Source organism: Protopterus annectens, chromosome 8.part0 (genome assembly GCF_019279795.1).
Source record: "Protopterus annectens isolate FY-2018-M chromosome 8.part0, PAN1.0, whole genome shotgun sequence".
NCBI classification, from domain to species: domain Eukaryota; kingdom Metazoa; phylum Chordata; order Ceratodontiformes; family Protopteridae; genus Protopterus; species Protopterus annectens.
This window is the reverse complement of record NC_056741.1, coordinates 1198182202-1198206022: the sequence shown is the minus strand read 5'-3', so window position 1 is coordinate 1198206022 and position 23821 is coordinate 1198182202. Positions and strand designations below refer to the sequence as shown.

The following is a 23821-nucleotide window of genomic DNA, read 5'->3' as shown; positions in this document are numbered from 1 at the left end:
TAAAACAAACAGAGTAAAGAATCATGACAAGCAAAAATGTACACAAGCATTATTTACATGAATATTTCTCACTTGTCTTTTTACTAGTTAGTCAATCATTCTTTAAGTAAAATACACAGGTGGTTTTATTTCAATGAAATGTTTTGTAGCGTACTATATCAGGGCATATAAAAATAGACCTTAACCTTGATTCTGTCAGGATAATATTAATAAATTACTTTTATCAGCTTACCTATGTGTAAATGAATATTACTTCTGACCTCCCAGCTGTGACAGACCTGTGATATGCAAGAGATTACAGGAGAGCAATCCTATATAACACACATCTTTTTATGTCTGAGGTCATGAGCAGAAGAAGACCAACCATGTTGTCCTTTGTGATTCTAGCACTGTTGGGTGCAGCAGGTAATTTGTTCTCTGTCTGCTGTTTGAACTTTTGTGTTCTAATATATTGCTAAATTTTAAGAAATTACTACTTGAAGAGATAATATATGAAGTCAAAACAGTTTGCTAAAATAAAATTTACAAGGCTCTAAAGCTGTGTAGTACCTGTTGAACAAGAGTAGTTTTATTAATCTAACTGCAGATCTATTCACCATTTGACATCCAACTTACATAACATGATGGTTAGTGAATAAAGTTTCTTCCCCATAGTTCCAGTGTCCACAGTTCAATTCTAACCCCCAGGTGTTGTCTGTATTAAGTTTATACATCCTCCTCATGTTAGGTAGACATATTTGGATAAAGCCTTAACTTGTGGGTTTAGGTTCACATTTGAATATGAGTAGCAGTGCCCCATTTCAATCCATATGCAAAAGGTACAAATACTTGAACAGACTAAATTAAATCTTTTTGAACTGTACACCTCATTGTACTCTTTCCCATCATCCTTCTGGGTAACACTCTCTGACTGATGTGTCTTTTAAGAGGGTTGTAACTGAAATATATTTATTGTTTATTTAATTTATGTACCTGACGGGGGGGGGGGGGCTTACATCTGGGGAAGACCTATACAGTGGATGCCAGGACAGAAAATCTCCAGCACTTGTTAACAAACAAAACTTTAAGTTTCATTAATAATTTTGTAATATGTACATGTGAATATCCATCTATCCATCCATCCATCCATCCATCCATCCATCCATCCACAGCCCCTTTTCCCATTTTTTTTGCAAATGGAGTTGGGGTGTTAATTCAACAATGACAATCATCTAGAGTCAAGTTTACACTGCTGAGTGGTTAGCCCTGCCACAGTTCTTCCACACCACACACTCGCACACATACTCACACTTATAGCAATTTAGAGTGTTCAATCCACATGCTGCATTGTCTTTTGATTGTGGGAAGAAACCCTCATGGAGTACATACTCCACAAAGAATTCACCCTGCCTGGCCAAGAACTGAACTGGGAAACCTCTTGCTGTGAAGTGACAACACTATCTCCTGTGTTACTGTATATACACACACACACACACACACACACACACATATATATATATATAGATATATATATATATATATATATATATATATATATATATATATATATATAGATATAGATAGATATAGATATAGAGATATATTAAAGATATATATATATATATATATATAAAAATGTGTGTGTGTGTGTGTGTGTGTGTGTGTGTGTGTGTGTGTGTGTGTGTGTGTTCGTGTGTGTGTGTAAAAATATATATATATATATATATATATATATATATATATATATATATATATATATATATATATATATATAGGGTTCCTATTAGAACCATGAATGCTTGAAATTTCAAATGGCATATGGTCGACACCGTATGATCGCAATTTCAAGCATTTGAAGCTTAAATGTAATGGCGTTGTTTGGTGCAGAATGGGAGAATTTCCCTTTTCTGCACTGAAGTGCGATCTCGGAGTTGGCATATTTAAGTAGGGGGGTGTAAGGGTTGCAGGGGGGATTGCCCTCCTGCCTGCACTGTTAAGGTAAGTTTTTTTTTTTGTTTTATCATATATTCAAACTTTTAAACTTCGATCCTATGTTGTGGAACATATGGGATTTGAAGTTTAGAAAGTTTGAATATATAATATAGACCCTATATATGTATATACACACTAGCTGAAGAAGCTGAAAAATAGATGTATTTTAATACTTTCAGATACATGTATAGGCCAGAATAGCTGTTAAGGGGTCCGTTTCAAAAATGGAAAATCCAAATGAATGATTACCGACAGAACATTAATAAAACATGAATAATGCATACAGTATTTTCTTTATGAGAAGGTAGAGAAGTTGCCATAAGGCAAGTGTTATAGCAGATACATTCAAAGTAGGAAAAACTGAGCAAGAATACGATTTTTTGCAAAAAGCTATATAAAACTGTGGTCCTAAATCCATTAGAGATATGCAGATTGCTTCCTGAGAGGTCAAGGAGTGAAGATAGGACAATCATGGTTTAACTAGCTAGGTCAGAGTCTGACTACTTCTCATCAATCCTGAAAGACATTAAGCAGGTATCAGAAAAGTTATTAATTATCAAAACTGAAGTGGCTTTTAGTGCATGTAAAGGAAAAGAAAGAGAATTAAACTTTAATAACTTAAGAGGGGAGAATATGTTAGAGGAATGAAATGAAAATGAAATTAGAAGTTTCAAAGGTAGTTCGCAGCTGATAATTATATGAAACATAAGGAGGAAAAATCAGTTGGAAGTAAATGTATAAAATGTAACTAATTAATCAAGGACACTGATTTATATTTAATAAAAACTATTTTCTTGAGATAAAATATAGGAATTACATTTCTGATTTTTTTAATGTAATTTCTGCTAATCAACATGATTCCTTTATAATTTTAATGTACATGTGAACGTGCAAAATTAAATCAAATTTTAAGGACAAATTGCTCAGTAATGCTAGTAGACAGTGATAAAGTAGTAAATATAAAAATTACAAATTATAGTGAACAAGACCTCTGACCTATGATACTACCAGTCATGAAAGTGTTATGTTTTTCCAGTAGTCATCCAGTACAGATTCCTGGAGTTATTGTATTTTCAGTGGGGAAATGGAATGTCAGTGTCTCTGATAAGTATAATGATGGAACGTAAGGTTGAGAACTTTAGAGGAGGTTAGAGAGATTGAACGATGCTCAGCTAGCATATCTGATCTAGGGAAGGACATATAATGTTAGAAGAGGAATGGAGATACGATTGGAAAACAAGCGCATTTAGAAAATACTGAAAACGTTTTACTGACTTTTTCTGCTCATTCTTAAAATTAAAGTTGAGAGAAACATGATGTCTGAGGAGTGTAAAATGTCAAGAGGTGGGTAAGTCAAAGTAGTTGTAATGGGAAAGAGTAATTACAATAGATTTAAGTGTTGAGACATAAAAGGGATATTAAGAAGAACTTGACAGGTGAGGGTAGATAATTTGCAAAGGTAAGATTTGTGATATTTGATAGACGGGATAAAGAAATCAATGAGGAATAAGTAAAAAGGAAATTGAGATGGCAAGTACATCTAGAGACTCAGCAGAAGGAATATAAAGAGAAGAAATAATGAATGTAGATATAAAAATGCTTTGTTCATGTAAGATGCTAGGCTGATAGTACAACTTGCAACATTCCTTTGTGCTTGTGCCTTGCCTCATAGGTAATGTTTCATATCAGGAGAGTGTGCTGTGGTTAGCATTTACCTATACTGTTTGACTAATTATTATAATGCACGCAGTATTTCTGTTACAATCTCCTTGTTGTCTTATAATGTTATAAAACACAAAATAAAAAGGAAGTACTAAAACAAGTTTAAACTATTTCTTTTAGAGAAGTAATGTTATTTCAACTTTGTTTCTAGCTGCCCTTCCACTAGAAGATGATAAAATTGTTGGTGGCTATGAATGTCAAAAGAACTCTGTTTAGTCATTTTCATTTGGATTATTGCCTGATGGTAAATGACTAAGTCTTTAAGCAGACAAATATACATTTTGAAAGATGATTAATACCAAACATACATACCATCACATACAAAGCAAAGCAAACATTGCAGACATGATATATCATGAGATCATCAAAGATTACACAAGCCCTGATATGTAACAAGTTACGTAAATCCCTATCCTAGACTTGGCAGCTTTATTACAATACTGAATAACAATATAAATTGTAAACGTATACATGCTGACGTCTGCACTGTTTTATATTATTTCATAGTATTCATTTTTTAAGCACAAAACTATTATTAATATCGTAAATATTTTGGTGCAGTTGTATTCTGTTTCTATTTTCAGCTTGCCAACATCTTCCTTAGTGTTTATTCTAAATCTGCTGAGAATTGATTAAGCAATAGTGTGAAAGTGTAAACATTCTCAAAGTTTTGTGCTATGTTTTAACAGCAAGGAAAATATTCATTGTCACTATTATAAAAACTAAATCATTATGATGCATTTCACTGATAGTTCCCTGAAGATAAGAAAGGTTCACTCAACGTATGGTCATAATGTATAGATGACTGCGTACCTTCTATATGACATAAACTGGATATTATTTACTTTTATAGCAAATAGTTTATAGTACTAGAAACATCATGGTTTCTCTTTCTATATTAACTTGTGTAACTCATTCCTGAGGAAAAGTAAAACAGCACATTATTGTAATTGTTCCTACTGCTCCAGTTACTTTTGTAAGTTGAGTTATTCATTTATTTATTAATTTATTTTTTATTTTGTTTACTTTTGTATTTTCTGTTCCTATACAGTAAAGTCACAGCTAGCTAGTGGAAAAAAGATAGTAGCTGTTTGATTTATTCAGCCTGTGCTTCGTGGCATCTTAATATGTGTCTGCAAAGCAGCAAACATGTTCTTCCACATGGTATCAATACACAGGTATTACCTGGTACAAAACATTTGTTCCCCAGTAGGTATTATTGTATATTTTGCCCATCATCTAATCATAGTTAAACAGTACCAGACATTCTGTGGAGTTGTTACCTGTTTATCACAGCACAGTTCAAGTTAATATACCTGAAAAGGCTTGTTAGCCACAGTATTTTTTGTATGTTTTAGGGTGTTATCAGCATAGTTGACCAGTGTGTTTACATGACCCCTCTGCAGAGATAGATTCATAGGCAGCTATTAGGTATGCTGTCCAGGAGACCATTGAGAAACCTTGCCCAAAGTGCTACATGCTATCTGGTTATGGGACTTCCTCAGTCATGCTGCAGATAAAAAGGAAGACTGAGAGAATCAAACTCTGTAACACTGGATGTACAGTGTTAAATTATAACCTTAATACATTGTGCTAAATGCAATTCATGCTGCTTCTTGCATTGGGGGTGAGACATGATAACTAATTATTCCACATTCTAACAACCATATAGCTAATTGCCCATTGGTATCTGAATGAGCAAATATATGTTAATTGCTTAACTTTGCTGTTTCTTTTTTTTTTTTGTTGCCATTAACAAATACATGACATTGACATACACCAATAGTCAATTCCTCCGTGGTTAGATCTGACCACAAACTAATCACCATGGAAATCCACATCCCAGCCACTCCTCCCCAAAGGTAACCACCATGAAAAACTTCTCCAACGCTGCCTTTGGGTTCCTAAAAACAGAGGTGGCTAACCTCACATCACCCATGTCAATGAAAAATAGATGCATGACCGCTGAATCATACACCAATGCACTGTACAAACACGTACATAAATGCATGGAACTAGCCATACCCAACAGAACCAAGACCCTCTCCTCCAAAAAAAGGAAGTCAATCTGGTGGTCCCCTGCCATTAATAAACTTTACAACAGAAGGAAAAAATTATTGCAGAAAAAGGTGAATTCCCAAGACTGGAAAACCCCCCTTATTACTCTCAACAAAAAGTTGAGATCCCTCATTAAAGCCTCCAAAGCCAGCTATGAAGACAGAATTGGTGCAGATACTAAAAACAACCACAAAGCCTTCTATAGTTATATCACGAATCTCCACGGCAATACCCAGATATCCTCTGAGTTACTGCACAATGGTACCTCCTATACTGAGACAACAGATATTGCCAACATACTGGCCTGCAGATTCAGTGCCAACTTTACCCCTCTCTCCCCTCTAAAGAATGAATCCCAGTACCAGAAGATTGGCAGGAACCCAGCATTACTGCAGCACAGGTTAAAGCTGCATTGTCCAAGGCCAAAAATACAGCTTTTATGGGACCCAACAATATCCCTGGATGTGTTCTACATAAACTACAAAGTGAACTGGCACCACATCTGTGTGCCCTGTTTAATCACCGCCTCACCTCAGGCTTTGTCCCTACCAAATGGTGCACTGCTATAGTCATTCCTCTCTATAAAGGAGGAACGACTACAGACCCTGGAAATTATCGCCCCATTAGCCTGATGAGTCTGATATCTAAGGCTATGGAGTGCATCTTCATGGACCTAATTAACAAGGATAAAGGGAATCTCCAAACTCTAGATCCCACACAATTTGGTTTTGTGAAAGGCAGATCATGCTTGCTCAACCAGGTTGACTTCTTTGCATTAAGTCACTAGAGCTGTGAGTGAAGGCAAGGCAGTTCATACAGCCTACCTCGATCTGTCCAAGGCCTTTGATACCATTCTCCACTCAGGAATTATTGATAAACTCACCAAACTAGGCATCAACCCCTATATCATTAGGTGGGTTGCAAATTGGCCCACAGCTAGAACCCACAGTGTGAAAGTAGCGGACTCCAAGTCAGACTGTTGACCAGTCACAAGTGGAGTCCCACAGGGATCAGTGTTGAGTCCTCTCCTGTTTCATATCTACTTCTCAAATGTTCAGGCCAGCACAGAGGGAGTCTGGCTGACCAAGTCCGCAGATGTCTGCAAGCTGGGAGCCATTATTAACTTCTCAAGTGATGTGGACATCCTACAGAAAGGCCTCACCTAGACCAAAGACTGGTGTCGAAACCATGGCCTTAATCTCAATGTCAAAAAATCTGTCATCATTCCCTTTGGGAAAAACTCAGTTCCCACTAATTGCCAAATGGATGGGAGACCACTGAGCACTGAAGGTGTTATAAGAGATCTGAGGACACAGGTTGACAGCAACCTCTCCTTTGACCCCCACATTGCCACTGTGGTCAGAAAGTCCTTCTATGTGGCACATCCAGGAAGAAAGAGGTCATCATCACTCTCTACTCTTCCATCATTAGGCCAGTCATCGAGTAAAATTCCTCATTTGGCATGTACCTCACTAGACACATGCAACAGCTGGAATGGCCATAAAAGTACCTCACAAAGAGGATCCCAGACCTTAAACACATGTCCTGCATGAACAGACTCAAAAAAACACCAGCTATTCTCTGTCTCATATTGTCTGCTAAGAGACGATCTCTGCTTCACTTACAAAGCCATGCCTGACCCAGCTCTGTTAGAAATGCTACAGCTAAGGAAATCCAAATTCCTCCACACCACATGCTCCAGAGACCTCAACCTCATTACCACAATCAACAGAACATGCTGGCAGGACAGGTTCATAACTCAGAGACTGCCTATGCTCTGGAATGGACTTCCCATACATGTCAAGCAGAGCACTTCACTCGCCCTCTTCAAGAGAATCTTGATGACTGGATGGGAAATAGAAAGTTCAGCCCTTGGATCACTGTAGTGGCTCTACTTGATAGAGGCACTGGGAACTAATGTCGGGCGGCACGATGCCAGGACAAATCTATGGGCTAGGCTTGTAAAAGCTCCAGGGCCATTAGCCTAGTACTAGAATCTATGAGCCTATGAACACACTGCAATGTTTTAAGATGTTAAATGTATTCATGGCTGATTCCTTTCCATTTATTACAAATATATTTCACTTCTACTTATGCAGATTTCTTAGACTGTGTTTCTCTTGATGAGAATGTCATGATTGCTGAGGCCAAAAATTCAGGAATGTATGCAGTTTAAACATGATTCCCTGTACTAGATATGTTAGTAATACTATCTGCTGTTACATATGTACTTTCTATAGAAAAACTCTGTGTTTCATTCATTCATTCATTCATTTCAGGCGTATTCAGGTCAGACTGGGTGAGCATAACATTGATGTTTCAGAAGGAACTGAGCAGTTCATAAACTCAGAGAGAGTTATCAGACACCCCAACTACAACTCCTGGACCATCGACAATGACATCATGCTGATCAAACTTGCCACCCCTGCAAACCTCAATGCTTATGTACAGGCTGTTGCCCTCCCAAGTGGATGTGCTGCTGATGGGACATACTGTCTCATTTCTGGATGGGGGAACTTGTCAAGCAGTGGAAGTAAGTGAACAACTTAGTCTGGCATGATATTTATTTTTATAATGGAAGTGTTTGAGCCGAGGAGCTTAATTATAACAAGTACGTGTAACAGAAAGCAATTTTAGCATGTAGTATCTTTGATAATAAATGTAAAGCAATATTAAGTCAAACAAAGCTTCATGTCAGCAAGGCTCTGAGCAGACAAGCATTGAGCCCATGTGGAGTTTGCCAGTGAAATGACATAATGCCATATTCCCTAGTACTACACAGTAGTTCTAGGTATATAACATTCTCTAAGCATACAGAATAACAGCTTAAATATAATGCTAAGGGTAGGGACACTGACACTGGAAGTTGAATATTTTAGAACTGACAAATAAATATGCAGTGAGTGGTAAGCAGAAAATATTTAGTTTTTCTGTCCATATGCATGAAGTTGAGAGGTATGTAAATTTATATATAGTCACTTCTCCCCCTTTATTTACATTAACAGCTGTGTCAGAACATTAGCACCAATGGCAGTCACTGCCTGTGGAATGTAGAACCACTTTCTAACAGCAATTTTCATGTAACATATGCAGATGGACCAAGCAAAGGAAGAATAATTCTGTGAGTCATGGGCCATCTGTCAGAATATACATGTTTTTGGCAGGGTACCTAGGTAAGGTCATTCTTCACACGAATCTAAAGGAACATTTGGGACAAATATTAAGAAAGAACATACCTTTAATTGGCTGAGTGGCATGTAAGATGCCCTGAACAGCTAGCTAGCTGTCTGGAAAACCTGCTAGTGCAGTAGAAATTTTTACAGGAATTTGAGATGTCAGTATTAATTCTAAAAGGTGAGTTGCTCTAGTAAAGTCATACATTAGTTATAAGATTTAAAAATACAGTTTTACATTTGCTGTTATAAACTGGTTGCCTGATGGGAAACATTGGCTGGTGCTCCCTGGAATAGTTTAATCAGTATAAACATTTGTTATTGAAAATAATGTCTGAAGTAAAATGGTATTCAGCCCCAGAGTTATTGCTTTTCCTGTCATAAGTTTTGTGCAACTTTTAGCTGTGCAAACTATTAATCTTGATAGGCTGAATTAAAATACAGAGTTTCTGTAGCAATGTTTCATCACTATTTTACAGACTTTATACTAGCTATTTACATGCTGACTATTTACACTTTGATTTATTATTATGTCTATACATATTTTACCTGTTTAAGGCACAATTCACCACTGTGTGCAAAATCCATATCACTTCTATTTTATTTTCTTCACACTGCTCAAAGTTTAAGTGCTTTAATGTATATTTGCTAAATTTTAAACACTTTACTCAATAATTGTTAAATGTTAATGTGAAATAGAGATCTATGCATGTGTTGGCATTTGGCTGAATCATAAATCAATGAAAAATCAATTAAAAACATTTTTTCTCTGAAAATGCATTTAATCAAATCAAAATTCATAGATAACCTGTACTGTAATAATTATCGAGAACTATGCAGAAATGTATTTAGTTCCTTATCTGATCAATTGTTAGAAAACTTATTGATGTCACCTATAGAAAATCATAGAAAATCATTGCTAGTGCACGTTCTGTTTGTGTGTCATCAGCTTGTAATTCAGTTAATCTTCAATTAAATAAGTTTTTAGCAATTTTTCAGTGATTTCTGATTCTCCAAAATGTGATTCAGTGAAATCCCGTTTAATCCCTAAACTGGGATATAGGCTGTATTTGCAGTTTTATTGATTGTCACATATTTGCACAATAACTAATATGTGTCTGATCGACTTTTTTTTCAAATACAGTGATTATTTTGCAGGAATAGGAGGCAAACTAAGAATGTCATCAACTGATTTTGTGTGTGTGTGTGTGTGTGTGTGTGTGTGTGTGTGTGTGTGTGTGTGTGTGTGTGTGTGTGTGTGTGTGTGTGTCTGTGTGTGTGTCTGAAGCTGAAATATATTTTTGTGGCCAGATTTTGTTTCCTTTGATCATAAATGTCACAGGTACATCCAGACACAAAGTGGGGGGGTTTTTTGAGTTTATAGAGGCAGTCTGTCTATGAAACTGAGTGACCACTACTATCACTTTATTGTAGTTAAGCAGTTGTCAAACTGTGGTATTAAAGGCAGTATTTGTGGCAGGATCTGTATGTGAAAAAATCCTCACAGCTTTTACATAAGCATACAGAATGTGATGTTTTCAAGGTCAAAGCCATTTAAAAGGGATATATTTTATTTGTACTTTCTGTATGCAAAAGTAGTTAAAGTAATATTTGTAGCATTTTAAATACAATGAAAACAGACACAACATATTTTTGCTTTTAAATTGTCATTTTATTACAGCAGCACATGAACATTGTGGTGGATGTCTTTAGATTCAATTCACAACAACACATTTTTTCTAATGGTACAAATATTTAATACATAAAATGATAAATATATTGTGATTTTACAACATAACTCAAGTTTTGTCTGTTCAAGCATTTAATGTGTTCATACAGGAAAAAGAAAATGTAAATACTATTTATAAATTATTAAAACCAATTGCCTATTTTTCCTCGTATCCATAAACTTGTATAGAAAATGTTGGTTTCAGAAATGTAACCCTATGTTTGTAGGTACCACAAATGGGTCTATATGATCAGAAGAATTTGTCAGACTTTAAAGCTACAAAATACTTAGTTGCTGTTAGGAGGGAGTATATGACATATCTTGATGTTCTTTGGGTGGATGCAACATCTGTCTAGAACTTATTTGCTCTGAGTTTTTATTGCATCATAAATCATTATCATTACTTATCACATGCACATTTAAAAATAAGAGGACTTTAGCCACTGAAAAGCTGTCAGAATGAAACTTCTATATAATAATGGTAGTATAGTAAACTTTAGGAGTAGCACAAAACTAAATTGCAATATATAAGAAATAATTCTAGTTGTGATTTTATTTTATACATGAGTGCCAACGTATCTATAACTGAATGTTTTGTTAAGAACTGCCAAAAAAGGCCTGAGATATGACCTTCATATGTAGATATCAAATGCAGGGTTCTACAGTCATTTCACAGTGCCAACTTGGCGATTGCATGATACTTGTCACTAGAGTGATAGAATGCCTTCTCTTCAGGGTGAGGAAGCAGCATGTGTCCAGAATGCATCTCTATTGAGGTAATATTACATCAATAGTCAATATGTATTTTTTCACTAAATAAGATTGCATTTGGCACTACAAAGATGTAACCATCAGAACTTCTCATATGGCAATATGCTGTGGATAATATTAGCACTATATTGAATTTAAACATTTAAGTGTAAATTTTCATTTTGGTGTTACTTTCCTACTTTAGTGCCCATATAAACATTCCATAAGTTTTTAATAGCAGTTGTCAAATGACTAAAATACTGCCTGTAATACATTAGCAAGCATGGTCATTTCACAGTAACAATCTGGCAAGTTTCAATTATTGGTGTATGTTTGATGTCTGTTCATTGTGCTAAATGCACTACACACCACAATGTATCTTTATTAGACTGTCATTAAATCAGAAGTAAATATCCCCCATGGGTGGAACAATGGTGTAACAGTTAGCATTGTCATCTCACAGCAAGAGGATCACCAGTTCAATTCTTGGCTGATGCGCCTTCTGTGTGGAGTCTTCAGGTCCTCATTGCTTCATGCGGGATTCCTCCTGGTGATCTGGTTTCCTTCCACATTTCAACAACATGTAATAGGTAGATTGGACATGTAAATTGGCCCTAGATGTGACTGTGTGTATGCAAATGTGTGTGTGATCACTCTCTGAGGAGGGTTGGGCCTTGGGCTAGCAACCTGAGCCAGCAACACCCATAACTCCCATAGAAACAATGAGTGCTGAAAGGTGCTCATTGCTCAACGTACTGCATGATGTGTTAACGGGAAAGAGAGAGAGAGAGAGAAAGAGAGAAACATCACCTATATTGTATCTAAGCAGACAAAGACTTTTTGTCATTAGAAATGTGTCACTTTTTAAATGCCTAGTACTGACAGTGGCAATAAGCTACATTTAAATCGTTATGGGTATAGGATCAGAATTAGACACATTTTATTCTGAATATCAGCATATAATTCACAAAAAGTTTTAGTAAATCTCTAAAGTCATATGGCATTTGTCCTTTTACATATAAATAATGAAGACACGGATTTACAACAATTTGACAGTAATAGCTGGCATGCTATGTTCTACTTGATTTCCATTAGGATTAGATACATGACTTTCTGTACAATGTGAGAAATGCAGCATATCTCTAGAAATAAAATCTTTATCAAATCACCATTATATAACACAAACAGGTAATTATATTTCTTCAGAGAAGAGAACATTTTCAATAGAAAATTACCACCAGCAACATTTTTATGTACTAATAGCTGAAAAAATGGTGAGGTTAGACTCAAGACTAAGGTGTATTTAAATCCCTAAAGGAAGTATTGATGAGCTTAGGTGAATTTTGTATCCAAAGAGAATAATATGTCATTGACTAAGATCAGTTACTGGGAGAGCAACAGATAGCTTTACATATCATGGTACTGATTATGATCTTTTCATGTATATAAAATTGGCAGACTGCTATGTTGCATTATAATTGGCACACTTGGCTTCCATAGACATGATTATATGACTTTCTTCAGTGAGACAAATGCAACACATATACAATATATATGCACTAAGTTGCCACTGCATCAGATATAAGAAATATATATATATGATGCACATACATGTGTATATCTATCTGTATGAAAGTTTATATGTACAGTAGACTGTTTTGTCATTGGCATCATGTCACAAAAATATGTCATGTAAATACAGTCTACATCAAAAAGTGGGATCATATTCAGCACTGAGTTGATGAGTTACTTCCAAATGAAAATATTAGGTACATTTTGTACCTGAGGACTACAGTTTGATAACCTGAACGTTTTACTAAGCAATGTAAGTAAAATCCTGCATTTGAACCTATTTATAAGAGGTCATATAGGAGACACCAGACAATTTATATCTGAAATTCAGTTAGAGGAATTCTTGTTAAAAGTGCAAAAGAAGGATGTGAGAGAACATTTTTATTAGGAAATAAAACATGTTCTCAGAAATTCTTGTGACAACTACACTAGTAGGAGATAATAAAGAGACATCACCTGGAGATAATGTTGGACTAAGACCTTATAGAAATACCACAGTTACTCTAAAAATCAAGTGAAGATGTTCAAAAATGTATTCAGACTAGGCATGATAAAATTGTTACAATGAGACTAGAACAACCCATAATGCTAGCTCCTAAGTCTAACTGAAGTATAATAACTGCAGGAAAACGAACAATATTTCAAAGTGTGATAGCTATTCTTTGCCTGAAATTGTTGTATTGATCAGGAACCTGGAAAAGATCAGATATTTAGCAATGCTAGACTTGTTGAAGATGTACTTGGAAATATCACTTACCTCCTCTTAGAAAAAAGCCCTTGTAGTTCAGAAAAGGTATCTTTTTTGTTATTGTTTTGTGTTTGATCCCACCAAAATTTACAATAATTTGCTGACACACATTTCTGAAAATTAAATTATGCATGTATCTTTATACATGATGTTGCCCACTCAGTGCATTCTATAACTACAGGTTAATCTATACTTTTATGAGAAATTATATAGAAATTTTCAAGTGTTTTGAAGAATATGATCCTTTATAGTTAGGTATCAGCTGCAGACATACATTCACTTGAAGTTATTGTTTTTATGTTCAGCTTGCCAACAAACATATACATGTGAAATGATTGTGAAATGCAATATATATCTGAATTGTATCACTCATTCAGTCTTATGAACTAAAATAATACTGCTATCAAAAAATATTTTCTGTCATTCTAAATATTATAGAGAGAAAAGTATTTGCTTGATCAGAATGATATGCAAATATCTGAGATTATATTGACTTCTTGCCCTTAAGGTAATTTGTTATAAGACAGACTTATATAATTTTTATGGCAAGAAATTTGGATAAAGTATCTGGAAGCAAACCAGTCTCATGGGAGAGAAGGATAAAACGTTGACTGTAATCCAGGCAACATGAGCTGGACTAGCACCTCAGGCACAGAAGCCAATGAATAATTAGTGGCTGATAACAACTCCCCCAATTCTGGAATGGGAAAGGTGCTCCAGAATATTGCATTACCAATGCTTAATAAAGATCAGGTTATGCGACACATAACTGTTTAATCGGAGAAATACACTTGGCCCTGCAAGATTACACTCATACATAATAACACTGAGCATTGGTACAGAACTGAAGTTGGGCATGGTGAGCTCATATTAGGCCTCACTTTGTAATATGTGTACACAACAACCACCAGGTTAATGACCTAATGCAAAAAAAAAATAGCTGTTATGGCTAATTATACTTTTCATTGCTAGTGTAACCTGTAAGATGGAAGAATAGCTCAGTAGAATAACCATGCAGGATGGTAGATGGCCAGGTCAATACAAAGCAAACTGAGTGCCTGAAGAGAAAAATGAGTTACAGATGTGTAGGTGTGTTCATAGATAGGTGAGAAATGCCTTTGAAAATTGACAAAGTGCAACATTTGCATACCTTTAAAGTAAAATAAAAATGCAGCTATCAGTTCTCATGTAGTAATAAATAAAAAAGTTATCAAAGACTTACTAAATATATAATGTATTATTGTTGTGACTTCAGACCTAAAACAATGTGCACTTCTGTATATTTATTTCTTATTCATTTATTATTTATTTTACATTTGTTTACCGGGATAGTCCGACTGGATACATGTCCATTTTCAGCGGAGACCCGGGGAGTATAAAAGTGCATCAGTAAGTCCGCAAAGTGAGTTCCTTGTCAGCAGGCAAGACCACACACCAATTTAAAACCAAACGCGTTTTATTTAAACCAAGACGTTTTCGCCACGGCAATCCGTGGTTGACGGATTGCCGTGGCGAAAACGTCTTGGTTTAAATAAAACGCGTTTGGTTTTAAATTGGTGTGTGGTCTTGCCTGCTGACAAGGAACTCGCTTTGCGGACTTACTGGTTTGCTTGTTTCTCTTTTTCTTAGTATAAAAGTGCATACTTGTATAAAAGTGATACTTTCATTTTTTTTAATTATGACATAAAAATGTGAAATTTAAAATTATTTTTTAATTAAAATTTGAAAAAGAAACTACCTGGATTAAGTAAAACTGTTAGATGCTCCAACATTTGAAAGAACAAAAGTGCATTGTTATTATATAAAAAAAATAGAAAACAAAGATAACAAGTGTAGGAAAAGAATTCCTACAAAATACATTAGCAGACAGTACCATGGATGTTAAGTTAATGACTTTTCATTAGATCTGAAAAAAAAATCAGTCTGTAGGATATTTGTTTTCTCTCCATGTGTGTAGAGCTGAATTAAATCATAATTGTGGTTTCCTGGTTTGTAATTAAACACTCATTGGCAATTTTCATCATTAAGCTTCAGAATATCTAATTTTAGATATTGTAAGTAACATTCTAATGAAAATTATAAATATGCATTTTATTTTGCAACACCACCATTTGGTTTAATTCTAATTCTTTAAGATGTGTTGATATTCTACATTTTTAGGTAACTATCCTTCCAGACTCCAGTGCCTTGATGCTCCCATCTTGAGTGATGCCAGCTGCAGAAGTGCATATCCTGGTGAAATAACTGCTAACATGATCTGTCTTGGCTTCCTTGAAGGTGGAAAGGATTCCTGTCAAGTGAGTATTTTCTATGGATTTCCTTTCATTCATTTCAAACAGCACTTCTTGGAAGGTTTGATCTTAAGGCAAAATGGCATCATGCTGAAAAGTGAAATGGATGGAAACATAACTAGATGGGCAGACAAATACAATAGATTGATAATCATATTCTAGATACAGCAGAAAGACAGACAGACACAAATAGACAGAAGTGCTTTCCCAATTCACATCATTGAACATCAAAGGTTCACAAATGTACAGTAAACCAAACTTCTTATTAGAAATCATAATTTCATATTTTTTTTACTTCACAATTATCTTCAGCAATAAAAATGTGCTGTTAGTGTGTACTTATTAATAAAACTCTCTTTAGACCAAAGAACCAAGCTTTTTAACTTTATATGCTAAAATACCATATGACTGAAACTTATGGACAAGTCCCTTCCCATTGCACTATCCACTCATTTCACCTTGGAATTAATCAAATATTTCTCTTCAATATGAAAAAAAAAACAGCTTTATGTGTATGAAAGCTTACCTTGCACAACTACAGTCACTGAGTCATGTTCTGCTCCCATAATCTGTTCCTAAATTACTTCTAGACTGTTTGTTTTATTATTAAATAAAATGTTTTAAAAGCAACATGACTAAATATTAAAATGGAAAATAAACTATGTTGACTATATTTCTTCTTGTTTACTTTTCAGGGCGATTCTGGTGGCCCAGTTGTTTGCAATGGACAGTTGCAGGGCATTGTCTCCTGGGGCTATGGGTGTGCTGAGAGGAACCACCCTGGGGTTTACACCAAAGTATGCAACTACAATGCCTGGATTCAGAACACCGTCAGTTCCAACTAAACTTATGTCAATTAACAAAGATTAGCATGAAGGAATTAATATGATTTAGGAAAATAGATGGAAATGTATGACAAAAAATAAATAAAATGTTAGATTCATGGAACATTGCATTGCAAATTCTGTTCTTTTTTCTGTGCTGCTACATTGCACTCTGTAAATTATTTCTAAAGCATTTTTTAAATATTTTTCATTAGGTAATTTCTGCAATTTAACCAAATTACAGTTGCCTTGCATGCAAGCTGGCAAAGTTATTAATGTATTTGTCTCACAGTACAATGATTCAGGGGTCACACCTAACCTGCAGCCATTGTTTGTGATGAATCTACATGTTGTCATGTCAGTATAGGTTTTATCTGAGTACTTTGGTTCCCCTACCTCAAAAACTTTGGCCATTTGAGTAATTGAAATTCCCCACATGTTGCACTTAACTTTGCTATTATGAACTGACTAAAACCAGAAAAGTGATGCAGAAGAGATAGCTCAATTACATAGTTAGCAAATAAATGCAAGTAAATTAAAATGCCCAATAGTTATTTGATTTATGTAATTATCAAGTATACATGAAATGAAAAACAAATGTGTACAACATCTTCCAAGTAGAATTTGATTTATTTTGTCCTGTTTCATCAAGGCCCAGCTGTGTGAAACTGATTCAGTGAATGTGTCTCAGATGTTTTGAATATTAACTTACCTTGAGCTTGTGCAATTTTAGAATTGGTTGTATTAATTAAGTACGTACAGGAGGTAGTAGCACCTTAGAGTGGTAATACAAAGGGCTAATATCCCCAGCAAAAATATTGTTCTAATTTTGATCCCACTTGCTGGATTGGGCTCAAGTTAATGAGACCCATCTGTAGGAAGTTGAGTTATATGTATCATATCTATTCAAACTTTTCCTGTAAGTGAATATTTGCATATGGTTATCAAAATTATAAGAACTTGTAGTTCTACTGTTCTGCAAAATGCTTAACTCTTGACTTATCCCATGAGGTAGTGCATTTCATCTAAGGAGATTCTTATTTTAGAAAGCCTCTTGTGTACATAACGGGGTCTATATTACAAGATCGAAACTTTGGTTAATCGAATAACTAAAGGCTGATCTTGTAATATCGAAACCTGAAAATCTCAAATGGCCGATTTAACCCACAGAAACACCTCCCTTGGCCGCATAAAAAAAAACTTTGAATCTCAAATTAAGTGGCCCCCCCCCCCACACACACACACACTCCTAACTAAATATACCAACTTTGAGATCGCTCCAAATTGGAGAAAAGGACATAATCGACATAACAGACAAGGGAAGTGTTTTCCTGGGTTAAATCGGCCGTTTGAGAGTTTTAGGTTTTGATATTACAAGATCGATCTTTAGTTATTCAATCAACTAAAGTTTCAGTCTTGTAATACAGACCCACATAACACATGATACACATACATGGGTAATGTTATGTAAAGTGCAGACAAGTGTAATTCACATCAAATGCAAAATGCTTGTTAAGTTTATTAGTACCAAATCCAGATATAAAGTGTAAGGAACAACAGCAGCAAGAAATTAAACATTTACTTCATCTGTGTCAAGACACAGAATTTACGACCACTCAAACTGATCGAAACATTTCCCAACAAAACTATATGTAAGGAAAGCAGAATTTGCTTCTCCTGTATCAAGATGCAAAATTCAAGATCATGCTATACTGATGAACATATTTCCCTGCCTATGTTTGGATTGTTGCTCATAACAATAATGTTTACTTGTCATTGTACTAAACTGCAGAAAGGCTATAAGAAAAAACAGACTTTTTATGTGATAGCCAAGCATGGATTAAAAAAAATAACATTTTATATGAGAAGACAACACAGATTTAAAGAAAATGCAAGCTGCAATTAAAAACAATTCTCAAAAGAAAAATTTGACTTGGAAAACTCAGTAAACAAAGTTCCAGTTATTAACAAAACACCAATACAAAGCACAAACCATTGAACCACAGAAATGAAAGTGAAGACCTCGGAGCTGACATCCACCAAATACTTTATTACAGACTGAGTGCTTCCGTCCTTAATTCAATGGACTTCTTCAGAATAAAGTAACAAAAACCACACATAGCAGTTAGAACTCCTCCCTCATCCTAATTACTTAATTAAAACAGTTGCTATGACAGTAAATCAATTGTTAAACATTCAAGCTTATGCAAGATAGGGCACCAAGTTATTTCTTCTTCTTCTTTCGGCTTTTCCCGGTTAGGGGTCGCCACAGCGGATCATCTGTCCGCGCATGATTGGCAGTGGAGTTTTACAGTGTCGAGTTGCCAGCCCGGCGCCCAACCTTCCACAGAAGGCACACACACACTCACACCTAGGGCCAATTTAGAGTGTCCAATTCATCTACTGCATGTCTTTGGGATGTGGGAGGAAACCGCAGCACCCGGAGGAAACCCACGTGACCACAGGGAGGACATGCAGACTCCGCACAGAAGGCACCCCAGACGAGAATCAAACCAGACCAGGTTACTAAAACACTTAATATTTAAAATTTTACAAAATAATACAATAAAAAATATGTAAAAGAGAATAAATACATGCATGCAAATAATAAATATTCACTAAATAAAATATGCAGCTTTCAATTTTAAAACACTAGACAAAGAATTAGCCTCATTTAAACCAGGATATTTAGCAACATTGGTTCTTAACTGCCACTTAAGCTCCCAGAATTCCTGGGAGTCATCACTTGTTCCACCCCTTTGACCCAAATAGGTCTGATCAAAAAAATCACTGGATGAAGACGTATGCATTTTATTAATAACCTGAATCAAGCCTTAATTATCATAAAAAAGTAAACAAAACACTCTGCAATTTCTGTCTCCCCAAGGCCAACTTTAATATTGCAGACTAACTAGCCATAACTGGCCTACCATTCTAATACTGATATATCAGACCAGACATATTAGCTACTGCCACCTTCCAACATGACAACTTTCATATCACTGTACAAAACAAAGCTTCCTTATTCTTCTGTAAAACCACTTTCTGTTCTCAATGAATCTGATCTGTTTTGTAACCACCCAACCAAATCAACAACAGTGACTCATTCAGACTTAAATCTCTCCATCCAAGCTACCCCAACACAGTGAAATATTACACTCATACATAAAAATCTGACAATATAGCATGCATCACATACCTCTTATAAATAACTGCACACATACTTCAACAACAACCACAGAAACTGCCTGCCCAGGGGAAGCCTGTCATCCACTGACAAACACCTGATTCATTCCCAACCTTTCTGGATCCTTAATATCTACCATTGCTTTGGTAGTATCCTGCATGCCTAATGAAACTTGCCATAGTGTTCAAGACAGATAGATGCACCTTGATAGATCTTACTGCCTCCCCTAGCTCCTACCTATGCACCACATACCTAGCCACTAACTTAACAAACCAGATCCTCTGTGACACGGGGAATGCCTCCATTAAAGATACAAAAGTTGCTACAGCTGATCTGCAAGCTTTCAAAGTTGGTTAAACCCAAGAATGTTGCACTAGCCAACCACCTACAAACTGCCATTGTTGCACACCTTCTCTGGTACTGCTGCTGAATGCTACTCTAATTCTGGTACCCGTATCCAAAACCTGCAAAACTGACAATGAGACGAACCACCAGCTATGACATTTAATCTATCCAGAACATGTTTAGGTGAGGAAAGCAAATTAATTCTGAGGCAGGGCAGAACCAGTTTCCTTAATAAAATCCCAACTAAATCAGACTTTCTTCAGGAAACTTTGCAATACCACCAAGTTATCCCAGTGAAAGACAACATTCTTATTCATCAGCCCACCTTACCAAACTACTGTAACTGCCAAAATGGGCATCATATTTAAGAAGATAATGATCAGATGACTTCTGCTGTGGTGCTATGCATTTAAGATGTGTGCTTTCATGCAGAATGACAACTGTAACTTTCACTGTCCCCCCACCCACTTAATTGGTCCAAGAATTGGGAAAATACCCATCTGCTTAGTTCCTAAAAAAACTCTGATGACAAGAGGGTGGAGAAAGAAACAAGCTGGCAGTTGGAATAATAAAGAATTGAGTACTGCTAGCCTTCCAAGCCCTTTGTAACCTGCCAACATGTGGAGTGATCTGGGTACCTCTGGAAGGTGATTGGAATCACAGATGGCTGAAATAAAAGACAACCGGGTTAACATATATCAAAAGATTCTTAAAATGAATGATACTCATTTGCAGTATAAAGACTAACAAAAGACTAGAAGATGTGGAGGGAGGCCTAACAGTACATTCTGAGGATACAGAGAAGTTGTCGGAAACATAACCTGAGGTTAGTTGAAATGGAGGTGACCCAGGAAACTATCAAAGAAATAATAATTGCACTAGAGAACTGGGAAATACTTGGTAAACTGGAGGATTATAAATAGCACAGAAGGAGATGAAAACAGTGACTGTATAAAATTTTTGCAGGAACAATTAAGCAATTGGACCATTCAAAAGAGGAGATTTGTATTGCCAAAGTGCTTAGATCATATGCACAAAGATCCAGCAGTAACAGGTACCCACAGCCAGCAATAGTAAAACTGGAATCATATCAGTGCAAAGAAAGGCTGCTGGGAGAACTATGGAAAAAGGGCAACATTCTTTAGACTTATGGCAAAATAGTTTTTTTTTGGATGAAGATTATTCTTTTAGAGGCATGTCAAAAAATGTTCCCCCTGCATAAGATTTGTAGACAACTGAACCTGTGTTTGAAATTGTTTCAATGCTTCTTTTAGCATTTATTTTCAGACAGGCTTTAAAACTATTCAGTAAACTGAGAAAGCCCAGCCTTGGGGATATTTTCAAATGCAGAAAATGAAACACCACTAGAAGAATAATGGATGAAGAGGAGAAAATTGTATTTCTGGGAGTAAATACCAGGAATAAGGGGTAGTTTAGAATGGCAAGAATTGAGAATTAGGAAGCATTTTACACCAAATGAGTCTCTAAACCATTGGGGATTTATAGTTTGTTAATGGACTATGATAAAGATTTAGGGCAAAAAAGGGGCTGTGAACGAGACCTTCCATCTTACTTCCCTACACAGATATCTGTATTATTTCACAGCAAGTGGGAATAATTTGTTGGAATCTCGACAACTGAACATGAATATAGATCAGTTTGGGGTGGGGGGCAATTAAAACAAATCGTATCTTACCTTGACTAAGCTGGAAATTACAATGATGTGTTCCCCGAGGCTTTAATTTGCAAGTATGAACGTAGAACAATAAACCAGGAAGGAATGCAAATGTATAATTACAAAAACAATGACAAAAGGAAAATGGTCAAGTGCAGGGAACTATATGCAATGTCATAACGTGAGATATTTATGGATCATTAATCTCTAAATGCACTACAGCAATGCTCACACTACCATAAACAAAAGTACAAAGGATACTGCACTTTTGAAACTTATACTTTATTAACAAAATATCACAGTTCTGGGCTTCACAAATCCTAGCAAGCAGTAAAACTCAATTGTCTTTCCTTATTATGCCTGCTATTCTAATTCACTGCCATGAATTATTCACTTCCAGCAAACACTCACCCAGATTTATGAACTTTTCCTCTTACTCCCATAAGGTGAAACTTTTGGTTAGATCTGATATTGTATGAGTTTTTGTTTTATTTCTCTTGAGCATTATTAAATACCATAAACATATGTCAGCAAACATCAGCCAACAACTTATCCAAGGAGACTTGCAAAGACAGAAATGCTCTAGAAACAGGCAGCCAAAGCATAGTGTCATTTGAACTGATGGCTACCACATAGGTTCTGAGCCTTCTTCAGGACAACTCAAACTACTATAGTATTTGTAAGAACTAAAGGAAGTGCAATGTCAGATTAAAATAAAGTAGTTTACTAACTAATCATTCACTGAATGCGACCACTGAATCAATTACTACAGCTGAAAAAAGTGTATACAAATACTACAGAGAAAAATAAACATTTAATTAAAAATATCTTTTATCTCGCCAATGCAGAAAAAAAGGTATCCTCAAGTTTCTTGCCAAATTCAAAAAAAGAAGTCTACATTAATATGGTGATACAAATGGAAGCTGGCAGTAACACATATAAATCTGCGCTATTCCTTTTCTGGTTAGAATAGCTGAGTATTACTTCTCAATCAATCATATTTTTCAGCAAGTCATAATAAAACAAGAATTAAAAAATCATATAACCTTCCCATTTGACAAATCATGTATTCAACTTTGAAGTTAATATTAGCTCCTTAGGATGTTACGGGGATTCAAATGCATTTTCTGAGCACTTATCCTGTAAACATATACCGCTAATATGCATTTATAAAACTTCACTTAGATGAGTTTACCACCTAAAGTCCTAGAAACAATCAAGAACATTGTTGACAGTAAGAATGTCCTCGGTAGTTACAGAAGGAAACCTGTATGTCCTTTTTTTAGTCAAAACTAAGAACTTGTTCCTTATTAGGAACTACTTTAACTGTAAAACTGAAAAAAAAAATAATATAAATACAATGTCAAATGCAGAGAAATGAGGTTTGGTAACAAATCAATTTGTCCAGGGACATCTTCAGAAGGGGGTTAGACAACTAGTGGGAATTAAGAGTGCAGGAGGGGGGGAAAGGGTTAAATGAGAAAGGGGGATGATTAGGAGGAAATGAGGTAAGGGTAGGGAGGGGCTTAAGGGGTTTTATGTAAGAGTAACTGGGTAAGGAATCACATTTTGCCATGAACTTGCATTACAGCAAAGCAAATTACATAACTAATAAAATATAACTCCCAGGATAGGAAAGAGTCATGTTGTGTGGTTGGCCGTGTTTTCTTTGTTGGGTAGCCTCGACATGTGGTGCAGTCACTGCTTGGATTTTTTTTTTTTTTTTTTTGAGATACTGGGTGCTGCGGTTTATTGCTCAGGTCCATTGAGCTGGTG

At 35.6% G+C, this 23821-nt stretch overlaps 1 protein-coding gene across 1 annotated transcript; it reads left to right on the top strand.

Moving 5' to 3' along the window:
• Positions 1-365: 365 nt before the first annotated feature.
• Positions 366-16859, top strand: LOC122808433 (cationic trypsin-3-like). Its single transcript, XM_044079396.1, has 6 exons — positions 366-405; positions 3845-3903; positions 4662-4669; positions 7992-8284; positions 15884-16020; positions 16710-16859. The coding sequence occupies exons 1-6, from the start codon at positions 366-368 to the stop codon at positions 16857-16859; spliced, it is 687 nt and encodes a 228-aa protein (XP_043935331.1).
• Positions 16860-23821: the final 6962 nt, after the last annotated feature.

Excerpts from the sequence above, each read along its gene's own strand:
- LOC122808433 (XM_044079396.1), top strand. The coding sequence starts at position 366 with ATGTTGTCCTTTGTGATTCTAGCACTGTTGGGTGCAGCAG. Across the intron at positions 406-3,844 it reads AGCACTGTTGGGTGCAGCAG|CTGCCCTTCCACTAGAAGAT; the intron begins GTAATTTGTTCT and ends CTTTGTTTCTAG. Across the intron at positions 16,021-16,709 it reads GTGGAAAGGATTCCTGTCAA|GGCGATTCTGGTGGCCCAGT; the intron begins GTGAGTATTTTC and ends TTTACTTTTCAG.